At 34.9% G+C, this 20,349-nt stretch overlaps 1 protein-coding gene and 1 long non-coding RNA gene across 3 annotated transcripts; one reads left to right on the top strand and one right to left on the bottom strand.

The window, feature by feature from the left end:
- Positions 1-414: 414 nt before the first annotated feature.
- On the top strand, positions 415-6,219 carry LOC120085855 (uncharacterized). 2 transcript variants are annotated; one of them, XR_005484054.2, is made up of 3 exons: positions 415-4,823; positions 4,908-5,016; positions 5,995-6,219. It is a non-coding gene; the product is annotated as an uncharacterized LOC120085855 (long non-coding RNA). The 2 variants fall into 2 exon arrangements; XR_016532512.1 differs by having other exon boundaries at positions 415-5,016.
- A 9,657-nt stretch (positions 6,220-15,876) lies between these two features.
- On the bottom strand, positions 15,877-19,445 carry LOC120085102 (Sas10/Utp3/C1D family). Its single transcript, XM_039040962.2, has 9 exons — positions 19,287-19,445; positions 18,744-18,894; positions 18,372-18,459; positions 17,569-17,748; positions 17,292-17,474; positions 17,004-17,177; positions 16,732-16,886; positions 16,468-16,594; positions 15,877-16,136 (listed from the first exon to the last, which is right to left on the bottom strand). Exons 2-9 carry the CDS (start codon positions 18,785-18,787, stop codon positions 16,125-16,127), a joined length of 963 nt encoding a protein of 320 aa, XP_038896890.1. The 5' UTR covers positions 18,788-18,894; positions 19,287-19,445; the 3' UTR covers positions 15,877-16,124.
- Positions 19,446-20,349: the final 904 nt, after the last annotated feature.

Raw genomic sequence — 20,349 nt, 5'->3', positions numbered from 1 at the left:
GGTTGGGACCTCTACAGGTCAGAAAGGAAGGCTGAGCCTAGGGCTCCTGAGCATCAGCAGAGGAACCAGAACACAGTGAATGCTCCACGTCAGTGGGGACAGCAGGGCTCCCAAGTTGTGACTGTCAAGGAGGATAGGCCAATCTGTACTACTTGTGATAAGTGACACTGGGGACATTGCCTAGCCAGCTCTGGGTTTGTTTTCGATGTGGCCAGAAGGGGCATATGTCAGAGATATGCCTAAGGAGGAATGTGCCTGAACTCAGGGGCCAGCCCGTAAGCTCATTTCAGGGAGGCTCGAGTCGTCAGCAGCAGCAGGGTAGGGTGTTTTCTACCACTCAGCATGAGGCCGAAAAGTCAGGCACAGTGCTGACAGATACGTTTCCCATTGTGGGGCACCATGCTTTAGGTTTGTTTGACTCTGGCTCTTCGCACTCATTTATATTTTCCGTATTTGTAAGGCATGCCATGTTAGAGTCAGAACCTTTGCCCTTTGAATTGTCTATTTCCACTCCATCAAGAGAGATCATGTTAGCTACAAAAAAGATAAAAGCATGTCAAGTAGAGATAGCAAATCAGACATTAGATGTGACCTTGATAATTTTAGATATGCGTGATTTTGGTGTGATATTAGGCATGGATTGGTTAGCTGCTAATCATGTCAGCATAGATTGCTCCCATAAGGAGGTCATCTTTAACCCCCCCCCCCCCCCACCCCCCCCCTATAGAAGCCAGTTTTAAGTTTAAAGAGGTTGAGACCGTGGTCCTACCTAACGTGATTTCCGCATTAAAGGCCAGTAGACTGTTTGACCAAGGAGCCTAAGGCTTTATGGCCAGTGTGGTTGACACAAGAGAGGCTAAAGTCACCTTGACTTCAGAGCCAGTAGTGAGAGATTTTCCAGACGTTTTTCCAGAGGATCATTTTGGACTGCCCTCGCAACGAGAGATAGATTTTGCTATTGGATTTTTCTATTGAGTTAGAGCCAGGCACAACCCCTATTTCGAAGACTTCATACAGGATGGCACCAGCAGAGTTGAGGGAACTGAAGGTCTAATTGCAGGAGTTGTTGGACAAGGATTTCATATACCCTAGTGTGTCACCATGGGGTGCACCCATTTTGTTTGTGAAAAAGAAGGATGGATCGTTACGTCTGTGCATTGATTACAGAGAGCTGAACAAGGTGACCGTCAAGAACTAGTATCCCCTTCCCAGGATTGATGACTTGTTCAACCAGTTGCAGGGAGCTACAGTGTTCTCAAAGATTGATATCCAGTCAGGATACCATCAACTAAGAATAAAGGACAGTGACATACCCAAGACAGCTTTTCGCTCGAGATATGGGCATTATGAGTTCATAATGATGTCGTTCGGTTTAACGAATGCCCCAATAGTGTTCATGGATCTGATGAATAGGGTGTTCAAGGAATTCTTCGACACCTTTATGATTGTTTTTATTGATGACATCTTGGTTTATTCCAAGACAGAGGCCGAACATGAGGAGCATTTGCGGAAAGTTTTGGAGACGTTGAGGGCCAATAAGTTGTATGCTAAGTTTTCTAAATGTGAGTTTTGGTTGAGGCAAGTGTCCTTTCTAGGGCATGTAGTATCGAAGGAATATGTCTCTACCGATCCTACAAAGATTGAGGCAATTACGAGTTGGGCTCGTCCAACCACAGTTGGTGAGGTGCGCAGTTTCCTAGGGTTAGCAGGCTATTATAGATGATTTGTAAAGAATTTCTCTTACATAGTCGCCCCATTGACTCAGTTGACCTGGAAGGGAGCCCCTTTCGTTTGGAATGAGGCTTGTGAGAACAGTTTCCAAGATTTCAAGCAGAGGTTGGTTTCAGCCCCAGTTCTATTAATACCAGATGGATTAGGTGGTTTTTTCATTTACAGTGATGCGTCCAAGAAGGGGTTCGGATGCGTACTGATGCAAAAGGGAAAAGTAGTTACTTACAATTCACGTCAGTTAAAGACAGAATTATCCCACACACGACTTGGAATTAACAGCAGTGGTTTTCGCTCTCAGGATCTGGAGGCACTATTTATATAGAGAGAAGATACAGATCTTCACCAACCACAAGAGTTTAAAGTACTTTTTCACTCAAAAGAAGTTGAACATGAGGCAAATAAGGTGGTTAGAGCTAGTGAAGAATTATGACTGCGAAATTTTATACCACCAATGGTAAATGCCCTAAGTAGAAAGGTGGCTTATTTAGCAGCCCTCATTACTAGACAGACTCATTTGTGTAAGGAGTTAGAGTGGGCAGAAATTGCAGTGGTAGTGAGGAAGGTCACGACACAGTTAGCGCAGTTTTCAGTGCGACCGAGTCTAAGGTAGAGAATTATTTATGTGCAGTGTTGTGACCCTTATTTGGAGGAGAGAGTTCATAGGGTAGAGTCAAGCCATGATGGCAAATTCTCTGTATCAGCGAAGGGTGGTCTTCTATATCAGGGAAGTTTGTGCGTGCCAGCAGATAATGATATTAAGAATGAGTAGTTGTCAGAGGCTCACAATTCCTTATTTTTGATTCATCCTGATAGCACCAAGATGTACCAAGACTTGAAACATTATTACTGGTGGAATCATATGAAAAGAGAGATTGTGGAGTTCGTCAGCAAGTGTTTGGTGTGCCAATAGGTGAAAGACTCGAGGCAGAAGCCAGCAGGCTTGTTACAGCCATTGAGGGTGCCAGAATGGAAGTGGTAGCATGCGTCTATGGACTTCATCGTGGGGTTGCCATGGATAGTCAAAGGTTTCACTGTAATTTGGGTTGTTGGTAAACAGACTTACAAAATTAGCACATTTCATACCTGGAAAGTCCACCTTATCAGTAAATAAGTGGACACAGATATACATGAAGAAGGTGGTGAGATTGCATTGAGTGCCTGTGTTTATTGTGTCAGACAGAGACCCTCGTTTCACATCTAACTTCATGAAAAGTCTTCAGGCAGCTTTGGGGACCCGGTTGGATTTAAGTACAGCTGTTCACCCACAGACTGATGGGCAGACAGAGCGATTGAATCAGATATTGGAAGACATGTTGCGTGCCTGTGCCATAGAGTTTTCAGGAAGTTGGGATGTTCACTTGCATTAAATGGAGTTTGCTTATAATAACAGCTACCAATCCACTATTAGGATGTCGCCATTTGAGGCCCTATATGGAAAGAGTTGCAAGTCTCATGTGTGTTGGGATGAGGTAGGAGAGAGGAAATTGTTAGGACTTGAACTAGTGCAGACCACGAATAAGGCAATACAGAAGATCAGGGCATGTATGCAAAGCCCAAAATGGCATAACCAAATGATTGTTTAGCCAATGATGGATTTCGCGCCACGGAATGGATCAAAGAACTGAACAGCTCAGAGCAAACATAAGAGCTTATGTTGATGTGAGACGCAAAGACCTAGAATTTGAAACTGGTGTTAAGGTATTCTTAAAAGTAGCACTCATGAAAGATATTCTAAGGTTTGGCAGGAAAGAGAAGTTGAGTCCGTGGACCTTTCGAGGTCTTATAACGAGTTGGCCCCGTAGCTTACCATTTGCCATTGCTTCCAGCACTGTCTTCAGTTCACAATGTCTTCCATGTTTTGATGCTGAGAAAGTATGTAGCATACCCATCCCATGTAGTCAACTTTGAGCCCTTGCAGTTGAATGACAACTTAAGCTACGAGGAGAAACCTGTAGAGATTCTCGCTAGAGAGGTAAAGACATTAAAACCGTAGGGAGATTACATTTGTGAAATTGTGGCAGAATCACCAATTCAAGGAGACTACTTGGGATCGAGAGAATGACATGAAGGCCCAGTACCCGGATCTTTTTCAGGAATGAACTTTCGAGGACAAAAGTTCTTTAAGGAAGGAAGAATGTAATACCCCGAATTTTGTTTTATTATTTATGTAATTCAGTAATTTTTATTAATTGAGGGTATTTTTTAAATTTTTGGACATTTAAGTGTAATTGCTGGAATGTAAATCATTTAAGTGAAAATTAATATTGAAAATTAATTATGGAGTTTAGTGTTGGAAATCAAGGGCAAGAATTGTTTTTTTAAAAATGGAAAGGAAAAGAATGGGTAAAAAAAAAGGAAAAAAATAGTAATAATAATAAAGGGGAATAGGAAGGAAATAAAATAAAATAAATATATTTTATTTATTTCCTTTTCTTTTTCTTTCATTTTTCTTTTTCCTTTTTTTCCCCTTCCTCTCGTCTTCTTCCTCACGCCGCCGACACCCCCCTCCCTCAAAATTTTTCCTCCCTACCGTCAAGCTCTAACCAGCCTCCAGCCGTCCGTCCGTCAATTTTTCGCCGCGCCCTGCAAGACCAACCAAGTCAACCATTCGCCATTCGATCAAGCCCAACATCCACGAGCTGCCACCCCCGATCCACAAGCAGTGCGTGCCGCTAGCCACCCCAGCCGTCGATTTGTGTTCCAGTTGTGTCGCGTGTCTGCCGCCCCTCCGCCACTCCAACCGCGCCGCTTTAGCCGGCGCTTCATGTTCTTTCCAACTGTAGACCCGCGCAACCAGAAACCCAGTTGTCCATGTTTCCCCACACCGCTACCGCTAGTCCAATCGACGGGTTCTCAAATCTGCTGGCACCCATCAGTTTTTAACAGTAGGCCACTGTCATGTGGGTTTTCGTCGGAATCTTAGATATAGGTAAGATCTACTTTATGAAGTTTTGGGTAAAAGATGGGATACACATTATGTTTGGAATGAAATCTAATTTATCTAAATTATACTTTTGGCTTTCGATTTGAGTCTGGGAAACTGTTGAAGCGGCCGTCAAGCGGGTTCGAGTTCATTGCCAACAAGAAATTTGGTAACATTTATGGTTCTTGAGGTTGATCTTCGAACACCCACTAATGATTGGATTAAGTAATGACTTAACTATTGTATTTCGAAGGTTTAAGGTCGTTGTCCATCAGAATTAGAGGTTGTTTTTCTTTGTTGATTTTATTGGAGATTTAGGAAGCCAAAGTCTGGAAGTGACCGTCGATCAAGCCACACTTTAGGTAAATCATTTTTGGGGTTCATGGTACGAATTGATGGGTGGAATTAGGCCTTAGTGTGAATTAAATCTTAGGTTTATGTTGTAGGTTTAATTTGTGTTTCATTATCGAGTAGTTGCTTGGAAGTAAATATTTAGACTTACGATTTGTGGTAAGTAATCTTACTACTGGAACTGCCCACGGGCCAGACACTAGATATATGCTAGCATGATAGATGAATATTATGACAAAACGATAGCATGATAGACGAATAGTATAGTATGACCAATATATGTTCTTGTATGAAAATCCGAAAGATTTATTTATACACGTAGATACTTGCATGCTAATATGAGATGATACTTGATTCACTGATGTTGTATTTGATATGGGCTATTGAGGCATATATGCATGTTGTAGAGCCATGATGTTGAGGTATATATGTATGTTGTAGAACCATGTTGTGATACTTGTGATGTTGAGACTGTGATAGTGTCTTTACTGATTAGTTAAATGTCCATTAGATGTTGTATTTCCTTCGAGATTCACCAGAGATTGTGTTTCCTTCGGGATTCACCCAGAGGGGTTGTGTTTCCTTTAGGATTCACCAAGGGTTGTGTTTCCTTCAAGATTCACTAGGGGTTGTGTTTCCTTTGAGACTCACCAGGGGTTGTGTTTCCTTCGGGACTCACCAAGGTTTGTGTTTCCTTCGAGACTCACTAGGGGTTGTGTTTCCTTCGGGACTCACCAGGGGTTGTGTTTCCTTTGGGATTCACCAGAGGTTGTAGGTCCTACGAGACTTACTAGAGGTAGTGGGCATACTTAACTACAGTAGGATAGAAATAAGCTTTTCATGTATGTATGTGTCCCATGAGGACTAGAGCAGTTTATATGTTCCACCAAAGGTAGGTATCTAGAGGACATAGATGCGTAGCTTGATCCTAGCAGTGAGGTTACTTACTAAGTATTTTATACTCATCCCTTCTTATGTTGTTGTTTCAGGTAAAGGTAGAGATGCACCGGTGATTGACAAGCGGAGTTCTTGATCGAGCCACTCGGACCAGTTTTATGCTTCCGCTCATGAGAAATCTAACTTTCAGTTTTGATGTTTGAAACTTACTATTAAGAATTTTTTTTAGACTTATTTATTATCATTTATGATTTATGGGTACCCTATTGTTTGTTTTTAATATTTGAATTTAATGAAGGACTTTTGAACTTATCTTATTTATTTAGCATTTATTTCACCATAAAAGGGTGTCGTTTTAAGTTTCATGCATGCATGTATTTAGTAATGGCCTAACTTGAGTCCTAGAGGGTCAGGTCGTTACAAGGACACCTCAAAAAGCAATAGTCAAGTGGGATAGATGTTTAATTTAGGATTAACACACACAAATTTAAAATTGGAAAATTCCACTATCTTGGAATTTTCCAATTTCTAAATTTAAAAAAAAAAAAAAAAAAAAACTTTTTCATTTTCAATTTTCGTTAAATTTTCACCAAAATCAAATTTAGTTAAAAATTCAAATCTAAATTTTAATTTTACAAAATTGAAAATGTTTTATTTAAATAATAATTTAATATCAAATATTAAATTAATTAAACACCTATTTGATACATGGATCCTATTCATGTTAATTAATATTTTAATCTCTCTGAATATGTTTAATTTTGATAAATATAAACGTTTAATTATATCAAATAAAATTAACCAAACCCTAAATTGAATTTGAACACTTCAAATTCAAAACCCTAATTTTGATTTTGAACGTTTCAAAACACTCAATTCACTAATCCAAGGAGTAATTTTACGAGCTAGTAAAGGGACCTTATGGACCTACAATCATGAACTCCAACGATTTGAGATTAATTGACTAAACTCTTTAAACCGAATTAATCAATATTCGTTAACTACCAAGACACACCACTATAGCTCGACAGTTGCATTCTCCTCACTATAGATATATTTTTGTCCACTTTAACCATAATCAGTAAGTCGACCTTTCACAGATTGTTCGTATTTACAGCTAGGTCAAAATTACATTTTACCCCTGTAAATACATTTTGCTCCTTAAGCTTCCACTAATCCTCTATTGAACAATTGGTTTATAGTCCAACTAATAAACCATATCTCTCTCGACCATGAGAGGGTGGGACCTATTTATTCAAAACCAGGAGTCAGTACTTAAGGGAATAACATATCTACTAACCCTAAATTGGATAGGAGTAGATTCCATCTTGTAGGACTATATCTCTAGTTATCTATCCGGTCTTATCCCCAAAATGGGAGGCTTATTGAGCAGTATTGTTGAACTACTCTTACCTATGCAGATCAAAGGATAATCTTGAATAAACAAGAGTTCATAGTTAGCTCAAAATTAAGATCGAGTTACCCCAGGTCATTGAATTTGAAATAGTTAGTTTTAATAGTAAACGATCATTATAAAGAAAAGTGACTATTTTGTGGTCCGGTCTAATGCAAACATCCTTTGCATAGGATGCCTCCGCTCACATGTCTCCACATGAATGATTTTGGGATCACATCATTTGTATCAGTATACAGAGTGGATCACACCAATAGTGTCACCAGGATGGCTATATACCAAATCTCGTCCATATACTTATAGACCATTTTGGCTATATACTAAAACTTGATCCACTTTTTGAAGAAAATCAGATTCTAAGATTTCCTTGAGCAGCGGAACAAGACTATTCCAAATTACAATCATAAATGAACAATACATTTACAGTCGACTTCAAACAAATGTTTATACAATTCATACAGAAATTACAGCATGAAAAATGCAAAGGAACAGAGAGTAAAACTCTACGCACATAGGCAGAAGCATCTCCACACTCCGTTGTGCGACCACTCGAACAATAGTGACCACGAACACTCGATCTACATGATCGCAACACTGCACGAACACAACACGAAAACTTCGTGCTCGTCCTCAACGATCTCCTCGGTCACGAACTCTTCTCACTCGTCCTCAACGATCGCCTCGGCCACGAACTTCTCAACAAGACGAACGACCTCCACAACACCACGAACGGCCTCCAGAAAACCTCGACGGTGTCGAGTTGAGTCTGACACCACCAACAAGGAGACTTTGGTATTCTCAGTGTGAGAATCCAGAGGGTGGGCTCTGTTCAGACTTGGTATGAGGCAGACGAAGGAGGAAACAACGATCGTGTACATGACCAAGCAAGTGGGAGATGGCAGAGACCTATCGTATAGGTCAATGCCCAATCGTTTAGATAAAGCTAAGCGATCGTTTAGCAAAAGCTATGCAATCTTTTAGTCTATTGTTTAGCTCGGTTTATCGTCTACAGACACTACACGATCGTTTACCTTGGGCCAACGATCGTCTAACAAAACTATGCGATCATTTAGTAAATACTGCACAATCGTTTAGCTCGTCACTGCACGATCGTTTAGCTCGCCCAGCCGTCGTTTAGTAAATCCAAATTTACTTGATGACTTCGTGAGTTTCTTTTGCGCGAAGAGAAAACACAAAAACCATTTCAATCGTTTTGTAAAAACCTCTTTTCAAAATAGGAAAACCATTTTCCTTTTAAATTCATGGTTACCATGATTCAATAACCACCTACTACTTTGGTATTTAAAAGAAAAAGAATTAATTATCCAATAATTAATATTATTATAAACATAAATAATAACCAACTTATCATACTATATTTATAACCTATAGTTTTAATATTTCATCTCATGAAACATATAAATCATAGTTCTTTTTCTATTCCATGGTACTTAATGTAAATTTGATTTACATCAATCCTCCACTAGATGTATCTCATACATCATACCGATTATATCATATATAATCAAAATACCTATTGTCAATTTGAACATTTCAAATCAACACCAAGAACTGATCCTTAACTGAATCCATTGAGCTACCAAGGGGACCTCATGTACCTGTAGCTCGAAGCTCCAATGGTACGTGCATAATTGACTAAACTCTTTAGTCACGGGATCCACCATCCATTAACTACCAGACACTCCACTAAAGATCGATAGCTAAACTCTCCTTACCATAGATATATTATGTGTCCATCTTAACCAATCAGCAGTGTGACAACCCTTCACAGATCGCTTGTAAGTACAGTTGGGCCAATAACCGTTATGCCCCTATAGTTACATCTGTCTCCTTAATTACCACTGATCCCTCTAATGAACATAAGTCATAGTCCTACTATGACTGAGTCTTCTCTTCCAAAGAGAATATGTGGCCACTATGTTCAAGCCCCAGAATCAGCCCTTAAGGGAGCAATCTCTCTACTTATCCATGCTTTGGGAAAGGAGTAAATTTCATCTTGTGGATTGAGTTCCCAGCTTCCAGATCAGACAAGTCCCCAGAAAGGTAGGCATGTTGAGTTGGCAATCTGGCAACTCACACCCATACTAATCAAAGGACCGCCTTCAAAGGCAAGAATTCTCAAAACACTCAGGATTGAGGTCATGTCACCTATGGTCGTTTAGGTGAGATGTAAATCTCTAGTATCAACGACGTTATACAGAGAGTCTAGTCATCTTGTGGTCCAGATCTTATACAAACTCTTTGTATAGGACACCCCCGCTCCACGTCTCCACATGAATGGTCAGGATTTACCATCTATAGTAGTTTACAACACTTGCAAACCTCTACAAAGCGGGCCGTATCCGTAGTGTCATCAGGATCAGGTATCCCACCTTAATCTTTATACTACAGACCAATTTAGGTTATCACTTAAGGCATGATCCACTTGTATATCACATATACATGCTTAAGTTAACATAAGAAAACAAAAGGGCTTTGTTTATTGGATATGAGTAAATGCCAGAATTAAATAACACTTATTTTATTCATTAAACAATGTATATCTTTACAAAACAACGAGACTCCGAGAGAATTAGGACACCAATTCCAATACTTTTATGTTTTCACGTAAAGTTAAAGTATTCATATTATAGTCATGGATTCGTTTATTGGACTTTTATAACAGAATGCAATATCAATAACATTTTATTGAATGATCAACTCAATAATATTTTTATTAATAAATAGAATATGTTTCCAATATTTATGAACTGCGAGTTTTAGGACATTCCCAACAATATACATCCCCTTGTTTGATACAAAATTTAAAATTGTAGGCATGGGAATAGACGTGGGTTTTCTTGATGCCACTTTCTTTCCCTTTTTAATATATGAATTTATTTTTTTATATTATTAAAATTAATTAATATATGAATATTAAATTTATAATTTCAAAAATTATATTAAATCTTAAATTATAATATTTAAATTTAATTCATTAATTAATTAATTAATTATATAATAAATCATAAAGAACTTATGCATTAATTCATTAATAAATTATATAAGTAGTTAATTAATTATCATTATGATTAATAGTTTAGGAAATTATTTTTTAATAATTATAATTAGTTTATCATTAATTAATTATAATTCATTATTTTTTAATCACAAAATATTATATTTATTTTTCTAAACTGATTTTGATTGTTTTATTAATTCATCAAATTGATTCATTGAATTATGTAACCAAGTAATTTTAATTATAAGTTACTCATTTTACAAATATTTGTAATTAATATTATTATTTGATAGTTAAATAATTAATTTTGCTCAAAATTTTGAATTGAATTTATTGTTTATTAATTAATCTATCTAAAATTTATAGAGATGTTTGTGATTAATTTTATAAATAAAATACAAAGCTAATTTGTTACTATACAATTTTGATAACATTCTCATGTACAACTAAACACAGTTATCTTTGATTCTCAGCAATCTTATTCCCAGACATATTTAATTTCTAAGTATCTTTAAAACCTTAAATCAAACCACCTCTAAGAGCTTAAGAAAATAATACTGGTAACTTTAAGGATCGTAAAAATGTGCTATTGTTGTAAAAAATTGAAGAACAAGATGGTTGAAAAAGAAAAGGAGGAGGTGCAAATTCAATTTTGGGCCTTTAAATCTTAAAAAAGAAAAATCAATAGAGAGATTTTTCTTTTTTGAATCAACTAGCCATTAGACACAAACAAAAATAATATTAAATTTATTTTCTTTTCAAAATTCATTTTTTTAAAAAAAAAAAACAAAAGCACACGTGTCCAACTAGCCATTAGACGTATATATTTTAAAAAATCATTTCTTTTAACATCCAACAAAAAGTAAAATTCTCAAACTAATTCTTAGGCATAAATATAAAATAATATTAAATTTATTTTCTTTTTAAAATTAATCCAAAAATAAAAAGTCTCGTCATTCCTCCTAGTTCCAAGTGTCACTTTTCAATTGATCAACTTTAGTAAAAAAAAGATCAACCACAACATTAACTCAGAATTTTTTTCATTAAGTTTGTTTCTATCATATCTTTATCATTTAAACTCCGATTTGATTTAAATTGTGTTGGGATCGTTGTTTCGAATTCTACACCGTTGATACTTTAAAACACTTAAATTGTTAATAGATAAAAACAATTTGTTATCATCAAAATATTAATTAATTAATTAAAATTAATTAAATTTGAGATTAGGTACACAAAGCCAATACAAGGAACAATTATGGACTGAATAATGCCAATTCTTTAGGTGGGAGAGTTCAGTCATGTTGGGTACACGAAGTGGGGGCGAAGGTCAGATTCTGGTTTTGACATAAATGCAATCGAGGATGTTTAGCGATCAACGGCGCATCGGTTTCGCTAATAAAGGCGTGTGGGATTTGAAGTTCCAGAGCAATGAACTGTATCGAAACTTTGTGGCTTACGTCCAATGGCTAAAATGAGTCGGCTGATAATGGTAACGAAAGAAAGTCAACTTTTCTATAGACCATATTAATATAATCGAATTATTTGTTTGCTTTATTCTTCATGGATGAATAGCTTTTGGAAACAAATTTGGAGAGAGATTATAATTTGATTCTTATTTGGAGATAGATAAGAAATGATCTAAAATTAGGAGTGACGTTAATTTCAATTTAAGGAAATTAAGAAAATAGAAAAAGTGAATATTGGACCTAATAAATTAAGAAATCATTATGCATTTATTTTTAAAATGATTTGTTGACATGATTTGAGAAATTTGAAGAGACAACTCCACATGTTGAGTTAGAACTTTTTGATTGAGTTATTTTCAAAATGATGTGTTGGCATGATTTGAGAAATTTGGAGAAAGAGAATTCAACATATTGAGTTAGAACTTTTTGATTGGTGGATTGATTTATGTTGATTGTCATATGTGTATGTTTGTATAGTTGGTCTTGAGATTGTTGATCATCAAATTCAATGACTTTGAAGTGAAGATATTTTGATGATTTGTTCCACAATTGCCTCCCTCCAATTCTCAAATTTGGATATTGATGACAATGATTTTCTAGATGTGATTCAAATCACGATAGAAATCGAAGTTTAATTTTCAATTCTAATGAAAATATTTTGGATGGTAATTTGCTCCACAAATATAATTTAAATTGTCAAGCTTTCTCTAACTAATTTGAATAAATTTTAATATAGGTTGACTTTCCTAAGATATAATGCTTAATTCTTAAGCTCGATTATATTCAAACTTTTATATATGGTATGAGAGTTTGACGATTTTATTTAGTTATTATATTTAAGTATTATATGTCGTATATAAATTTGAATATTTTATAAATAACAAATTGTCTCATGACAAGTGCAATAAAGGATAATATTGTTATTGTTATTATATTGCTTCGAGTAGCTAATATGAGATGCTATTTTGATTAATTTGAGCAAGCTTATTTTGATATTCATTTTTTATTATTACCTAACTTGTTGGTAGTATGAAAATATGAAAATACATCATTTCTATATAGTAATTTGTAGAATTTGATGGTACATAATATATACATATTTTCTTTTGAATGAAAATAATATATGATCTTGAAAAGAAAAAATGTTGATCGATGGTTTATGGTTGTTATGTGATTTGACAACTTATGAAGAAATCTATAAGTTCTTGAAATGTGATCACCATAGGTTTATGAAATAATATTATGAATCAAACGTGGGATTTAGTATAACTTTCTAAAAAGAAATAAACCAATTAATTGTAAGTGGATTTTCAAGAAACAAATTAGACCAATTGGTTCAATTGACAAACTTAATGCTAGATTAGTGGTTGTGGGTATATGCAAATCAAAACATTGAATATTTTGATGTTTATTCTTGTATGACTAAAATAGCCACTATAGAGCCTTGATAGTATTTGTAGCAATACGTGGTCTTCTAATACATTAGATGGATGTAAAATCGATATTCCTCGATGATAACTTGAAAGAAGAAATATATATGACATTGGTCAAGAAAACAAGGTATGTTAATTCACAAAATCTCTTTATAGTCTTAAACTAGTTCTTGAACATTGATATGAAAATTTAACAACATTTTAGTAAACAATATTTTAAAAGTTAATTATTCTAATACATGTGTTTACTAAAAGTTGTTTGGAGCTAATTGTGTGTGTTTGTATGTTGATGATATATTGATCTTTGATACAAACATACATGTAAGAAATGATACTAAGTTATTTATGTCCTCACAATTTGAAATGAAAAATTTAGGTGAGGCTAATGTGATACTTAGTGTTAAGATAAGGAAAACTAAAAATAGATTTCTTAATGTCAATCACACTACATTGAAAAATGCTAAAGAAATTTGATTGTCTTGACGATACTTCTGTAAGAACATAATATGTGCTAGTATGAACCTTAAGAAGAATAAGGATGAAAGTGTCTCTTAATCTGAATATGCAAAAAAATATTGGTAATGTTATGTTTTTATGAACTATACTAGACTTGATATCGCATATGTTATTAATAGATTGAGCAGATATACGCATAATCCCGATAAGGACCATTAGATAGTTTTTCGTCATTTAGTAAGGTTCCTTAGAGGTACAATAGATTCTTGTTTACATTTCAATAATTTTTAGAGGGGTATAGTGATGCAAATTGGGTAATAGATAATGACAAAGTAAGCTCTACTAGTGGATATGTGTTTATACTAGGGGGAGAAGCTATTTTATGAAAATGAGCAAACCAAACATGTACAACACGATCCAGTAGTCCAAATTTATTGCTCTAGAATTAGAAGAACAAGAGGCTGAGTGGCTTAGAAGCCTATTGGGAGACATACCATTGTGGGGGGCATCTTTATTAGTTTCTTTGCATTATGATTTAGAAGCAACCATAGGTGTTGCTAAAAACAGATGACAAAAAGAGACATATACGCCTGAGACATGAAGCTCTGAAACAACTATTGAAATAGGGGATTTATCCCCTTGGAGTATATAAGATATAAGAGGAGTTTAGCAGATCCTCTCACTATAGGTCTAACAAGGAGAGTAATTTTAGAATTTTAACAAGTATGGGATTCAAACCCTTATATAGTGGTCCATAGCCCTTTATTTGGTGATCTATTGTGATAGACTTAATGGTCTATAACCCTTCATTTGGGTGGTCCTGGTACAAGCTTGATGGAACTAAAACTTTTAAAAATTCTGTAGCCCTTTCTTTGGGTGGTCTTGATACGGACTTGAGGGATAATTGTAAAATCTTCATAATTCAAATTTGAGTAGTTTGTCTTTGACAGACTTGATGAGAATAGTCCTGGTATGAACTAGTCTTCATAGTTCAAATTTTGAGTGATCTATTGCGGTAGACTTGATGAAGCAATAAACGTGAATGTGACGATGTGATTGCCTTCTATAAAAGAGTTTAAGAATCTTTTTTTAGAGCATTCACAGTGACCTACGATTTTATGTGCATGGCCCTAAATAACACGCTTTTATCATGAAATCAACAAAAATTAAAGAGTAAAACGAGCTATAGGAGTCAACCATAGTTATTGAAAGTTCAAAAGGTATCTCTCTCTCCAACAAAGTAAAGTTGTTATCCTATTTCACTATGCATCAATTCAATTCAAATCAACAACTTTACTCGAAAAACAAATCTTATAAAATATCCTTTTGTTTTATTTGCTATACCAATCATTCGTGGAGATCGTTGGAAATGAATTTGGACATTTAGCCAATAGCAAAATAAAAAACAAAAGGAATTAATTGTTTGTAATTAATTCCTAAGTATTAATCTCAATTAATTCTAAAATAGTTTTTCAAAATTAATTTCAAAATGATTTTTTTTAAATGGATTTTATTTTTCCTTTAATAGCTCTCAGTTATTGAGAAAAGAAGAATGGAAACTCATTTCCCTCTCCTCTCTATTTCTTTTATGAACAAAATTTTCAACCATTCCCTGTAAGTACACGCTTAAATTGGGATGTTATGTTAATGTTGGAGCAATCGACCCACGCAATTTAGCACTAATTTTACACTGAATTTTACTTTTAAGACAACAGATCTTCTATGCACAACATTTGACATTTGGTTCTTACAAAAGAATATACGTACATTTACTCCGATTCCATTGATTTTTCGGAGAAATCATGATGTAAGCCACTGACAATTTCCCAGATTTCACAAATCTCTAGCTAAAAAAAGCAGTGCATAATTACATTGACCCCGTTAAAATGGACATCATCATTTGGTAATTTTTCATATATTGTCCAAGCAATATGTCCAGACTCCAGAGAGAATTTCAATCTCTGTACGGAGATAATAAGCTCAAAAGCTCATAAGATATCACAACAACATTTCATAAGTAGAAATGCAATGGAATGAGAGGAAATGAATTAGATCAGGAGTCTCTGAATGTAAAAGGAAATTGAACTGCTGGCAGATACATCTTATGATTCTTATAATTACTAAATCAATGGGATATATGAGACATACAAATTAATAAGAACAATTCAATTAAGCGCTGAAGCTAAAAAGGGAAGAAAGATCTAAAACCTATTGAATATCCTCACTTAATGATGAAGGTACATAATTCGAGCCGTGCAATGTCATTAAAAGTTAAACAATTTGACATGAAAAATGTGGTCATTTGTAAACTTTCATTAGCAATTAGAGAACCTCTTAATAATATAAATTTCATCCAAAGATATAGGATTTTTCACATCGACATACAATTTTGGCCCAAGTATTTCCCATCATCCTGATGATCACCTGATCTTCAATGCCTAACCTGCAGAAAGCGGAAAAAGGTATTACTTACATGCTCCAAATATTTTAGATGACGCCCCTTTCCATTTAATATGAAAGCCAACAAAGAAGAAAGTTGAGAGTGCACATTAAAAATAAATTTGCTAGTATTGCAAGAGGGAAAAGGAAGATGCTACGAAAATCATTCCAAACAGGCGCTAATCATAACTGGACAGAAAAATTAAGCATATATTCTGTAAAATCCAAATGCTCCAAACTCAGACTAACTTCTATAATGAATTCATAAGAATGGAGGGAAAAAGAAGAGAAATAAATGTGTACTCAATCAAACATCAAAGTCCTATGTGACTAACCTTGCGTTTCTTATGATTTCTCATTCTGCCACCACCATTACTGAAATCTGTCGGTCGCTCACCATCGGCACCTTCCAAGGGCAAGGATTTTACTTCTTCATAGAAACTATCAGTTACACCACCCATCCTAGAAAACAAAATGAGTAATGTCAAAAATAGGCTTAAAAAACAGTCACTGGTTTTAGTGATGCTTAACTGCTTTAAAAGTGTAGCGATTTAATCAAAAGACAGAAGAAAAGTCAAATTGAGTCTATGTCTATGTACCCATATCTTGACTTCTTTAAGTATTTTTCTCTCTTTTTCTCCATCTTTGTAAGCGGTGCACGAGTGAAAAGCTCCTCTTCTCTTCGGTCACGTTCCTCCATTCTTGCCACATATCTAGCAACTTCTCTATTTTCCAGTCCAACGGTTTCTTTAATCTGTAATGACCAAAGAACAATAAATTTTAAGTAATCTACACATTGGTTATTTAGAAAATAAAATAAAACAACAAACAAATAAAACCCATAGAATATAATAGTAGGTCTTTAACCGACCTCTTCAGGTTTCCCAGCCATGTCATCCATCAGCTCTCTCATATAATCATTTTGTCTAGCTCGTCGGAGTGTCTCTAAATCCCTTCTCAAGGAATTTCTTTCCTTCCTAGACTTCTTATCTTCTTCCATAGAAGTAGGGGCAAACTTTGGTGGACGATATATACCATCTCCATCCTATTTGAAGGGGGAAAAAAAAAGAAAAAAAAAAGAGGAGCAATAGTTGAGTCTTTGACATAACAAGATGGAACAAAAGAGTTACTAAACTTGATCCTTGACATAATGCCTCACCTCAGCAGTTCCTTCTGCTTTACTGACAAGCATGTCAGGGTTTGGACGATATTTTAATCGATCATCCATAGCCTGAGGTGTAGCTGAATCCTTTTCGTCCATGAACGCATTCTCTTTTGACACAACAGAAACTTTTGTTAGCTTCTGAATCTGGTACTCAAGCTTCTTATCAATAGGTCGAATCTGTGTCAACAAAAAAGGCAGGACTAGTTAAAAGTCCCATGCGGGTAAGCATGTTTAAAAAAATGAACAAAAAAAGAAATGGAAGAAAACAAACCTTCTCAAGAAATAATCTCATCTCTACAAGACTCCTGACAACAGGATGGCCCTCAATTGAGAACCCCTTGGCTTTGCGGAGCAAATAGTATACAAGTGAAGAGCAATAATTTAGAAGTAATAAATATTTGGCATCAAGATAGCTTATCCCATCTGATGTCGGAAGCTGGTTTGATTTTACCTGAAATACAAAAGAGGGGGAAGATGTCAAGGAAAGACCAAGCCATCAATGGAAATGTGGCACTGTTTGTAGCTAAAAGAAGTAAAAATTTAAAAATGATACAATAGTTTTGCCCAATCAAATTCTAAGACAGGGGGACATTTTTGTCCGGTTCCTTTGTTCATATATTCTTCAACATGTGGGCTTACTAGCCACAGGTATTCATGATGATTATGGTCGAGATATCCAGCATCGGTCATATAAAATTATAGGGTCAAATTTCTAATATAGGAGTTACTGATCTCATAGGATTAGTCATTAATTATACCCCAAAAAAGGCGACCTACAAGATCTAGCAACGCGTTTTAAGGAATACTCTTAAAACAACAGGACTTCTTGCTTTAACAAAGGCAAGATATGCACAAAATGTCAATCCTTCAGTCTATGACTTTCATAGTACTCAAAGATTGACTGCAATTTGAAGTTCATTCCCTGCCCATATTTCTTTCTGGATCAATAGTGTGTAATGATGACAGCATGATAACCTAGCCTTCTTCCTAAATTGACCTATCTAAAATGCAAAAGTAATGACTTAAAAGTGTTCTTTTCGATATCTGGAATTAGCATATACCGAAGGTACTAACCTTGGCAGTTAAAGCCTGAACTTTATTTGTGACTGTGTCCAATCCTTCCTTCATTTCCTTTAGCAATGCAGTTAGTTGAGAAGCTTCTCTGAGAGTATTGATTCATTGCAATCAGATAAATATAATCATGGGAAAAATACGGAATACTCCATATGTCACTAAAAACCCTCCATTTACCACTGAACCAAATTGGAACAGTAACAACATTGAAATTTTTGACAAACATGGGAACTTAAATTTACATCAGAAATAAGTATCATCATCGTTATAATTATTTGTAAAACATCATCATCATTATTTTTTTAAAAAAAAATACTAATTACCATATGCTATAAAATTAAAATTATTATTATAACTTTTTAGTTCCCTTACTTGTTTTCTTTGCCATCGCAAAGCATGTTGCTGAGTTCCTCCATTGCACGAAATGTAATGCTAAATTTCTACACTGCACTCTGTTTTCTAGCCAAGATATGTTAGAAGTAACTGTTTCGGCTTCAAGCAACTAATTCCACAAATAGGGAACCTAACACAATTGACCTTGTTTATCAGAAACAAATTTCGAGCTTAAAAAATAATAACATTGCCAAATGGAATCCAATCAACAAACTGATGTGATGTGATCATAGACATATAAGATGAAAAGATAAATAGTGTCATATCAAGGGGACTTCATAAACCTTCCATAATATCTGCTAAAGCCCAAGATGCACTTCAATATTAAAGCATCTAATAATGCAATTTCAAATCATAGTATATCGGAGTTTAAATATATATCAAAGAAACAAAGAAGGCAAACCAAAAAAGGATAAGAAGAAGGAGGCGAAGGTTTTCGCTGACGAGAAGAGCAATAGTGAGATTACTGCGATTGCAATGAAGAGATATAGCAAATGCATAGAATCTAAGAGAGGGATTCACCATGGCCATTAGGGAGAGCAATAATGATAATTATGTGCTCTTCCCGGCAACTCCTTGCTTCTTCGAAGTGCTGTTGACAAAGGACGCTCTGGAAAATCTGGTCGTCGTCCTAGGGTTTTTCTTTTCTTTTTAGTTTTGATACACATAATTTGGGGTATTAAAATTTTTAGCAAAAACGTACTTATACTTATCTGTCAAAATGGTTTAAAATAATATCAAAATAATAGAAAATTGACATTTAGCAAACAAACTTAATTAACTTCTTGGCTCGTAAATCTAGGGGTTAATTAGATTTGTAGGATTGATTTTTATTTTAATTAGATAAAAGGGGCACTTTTCAACTTATTTAGGTAAATGGGGTTGTTCTTATCCGAATACGTCTTTTGAAGAGACGCATTCCGGAATATTTTATTATTTTTTTAATTCATTAAAAAAATGTCTAAATGCGTCTATTGAACAGACGCATTCAATGGGTCAGAAAAGTGGAGTTGTCAACTCAATCCGAATGCTTCTATTGAACAGATACATTCAAACGAGTCAGATTGATCGCCTCGTCGACCGTTCCATCCTTTATTTATTTTTTGTCTTCTTCCCCTTCAATTCCAACTTAAAACCTCTAAACAAACTTCATTTCTTCATCTTCTTCCATTACAAACAACAAACACCCGAATCATACTTTCATTTCTTCACCTTCTTCCTTTATTTTCAAACACCGATCATCTTCTGCCTTCATTTTCAAACACCCAAGAATCAATATTCCATCTTCATATTTTCTTCCCATTTCAAATTTAACGGTCATCGCAAATTCTATCTTCATATTATTAATTTATTTCGGCGCAATATTTTATTTGGTAAGTTGATTTATTTTTGTTATTTAACAAAAAAAAATAAGTTTTTGATAATCTTTACTAATTTTTTTAATGTTTATTTTGTTTACGGTGGAATATTATATTGAAAAAGTTCTACAAACCATCATTCAAAGTTTTTTTTTGTAAGATGTAATATTTTTCTTTTAATAAGTTTATATATTTTTTATAGTGGGTTAATTTCTTTGGTATTGATT

This window comes from Benincasa hispida, chromosome 9 (genome assembly GCF_027475165.1).
Source record: "Benincasa hispida cultivar pf3 chromosome 9, pf3_genome.v1.1, whole genome shotgun sequence".
NCBI lineage: Eukaryota > Viridiplantae > Streptophyta > Magnoliopsida > Cucurbitales > Cucurbitaceae > Benincasa > Benincasa hispida.
This window is presented reverse-complemented; position numbering and strand designations above follow the sequence as displayed.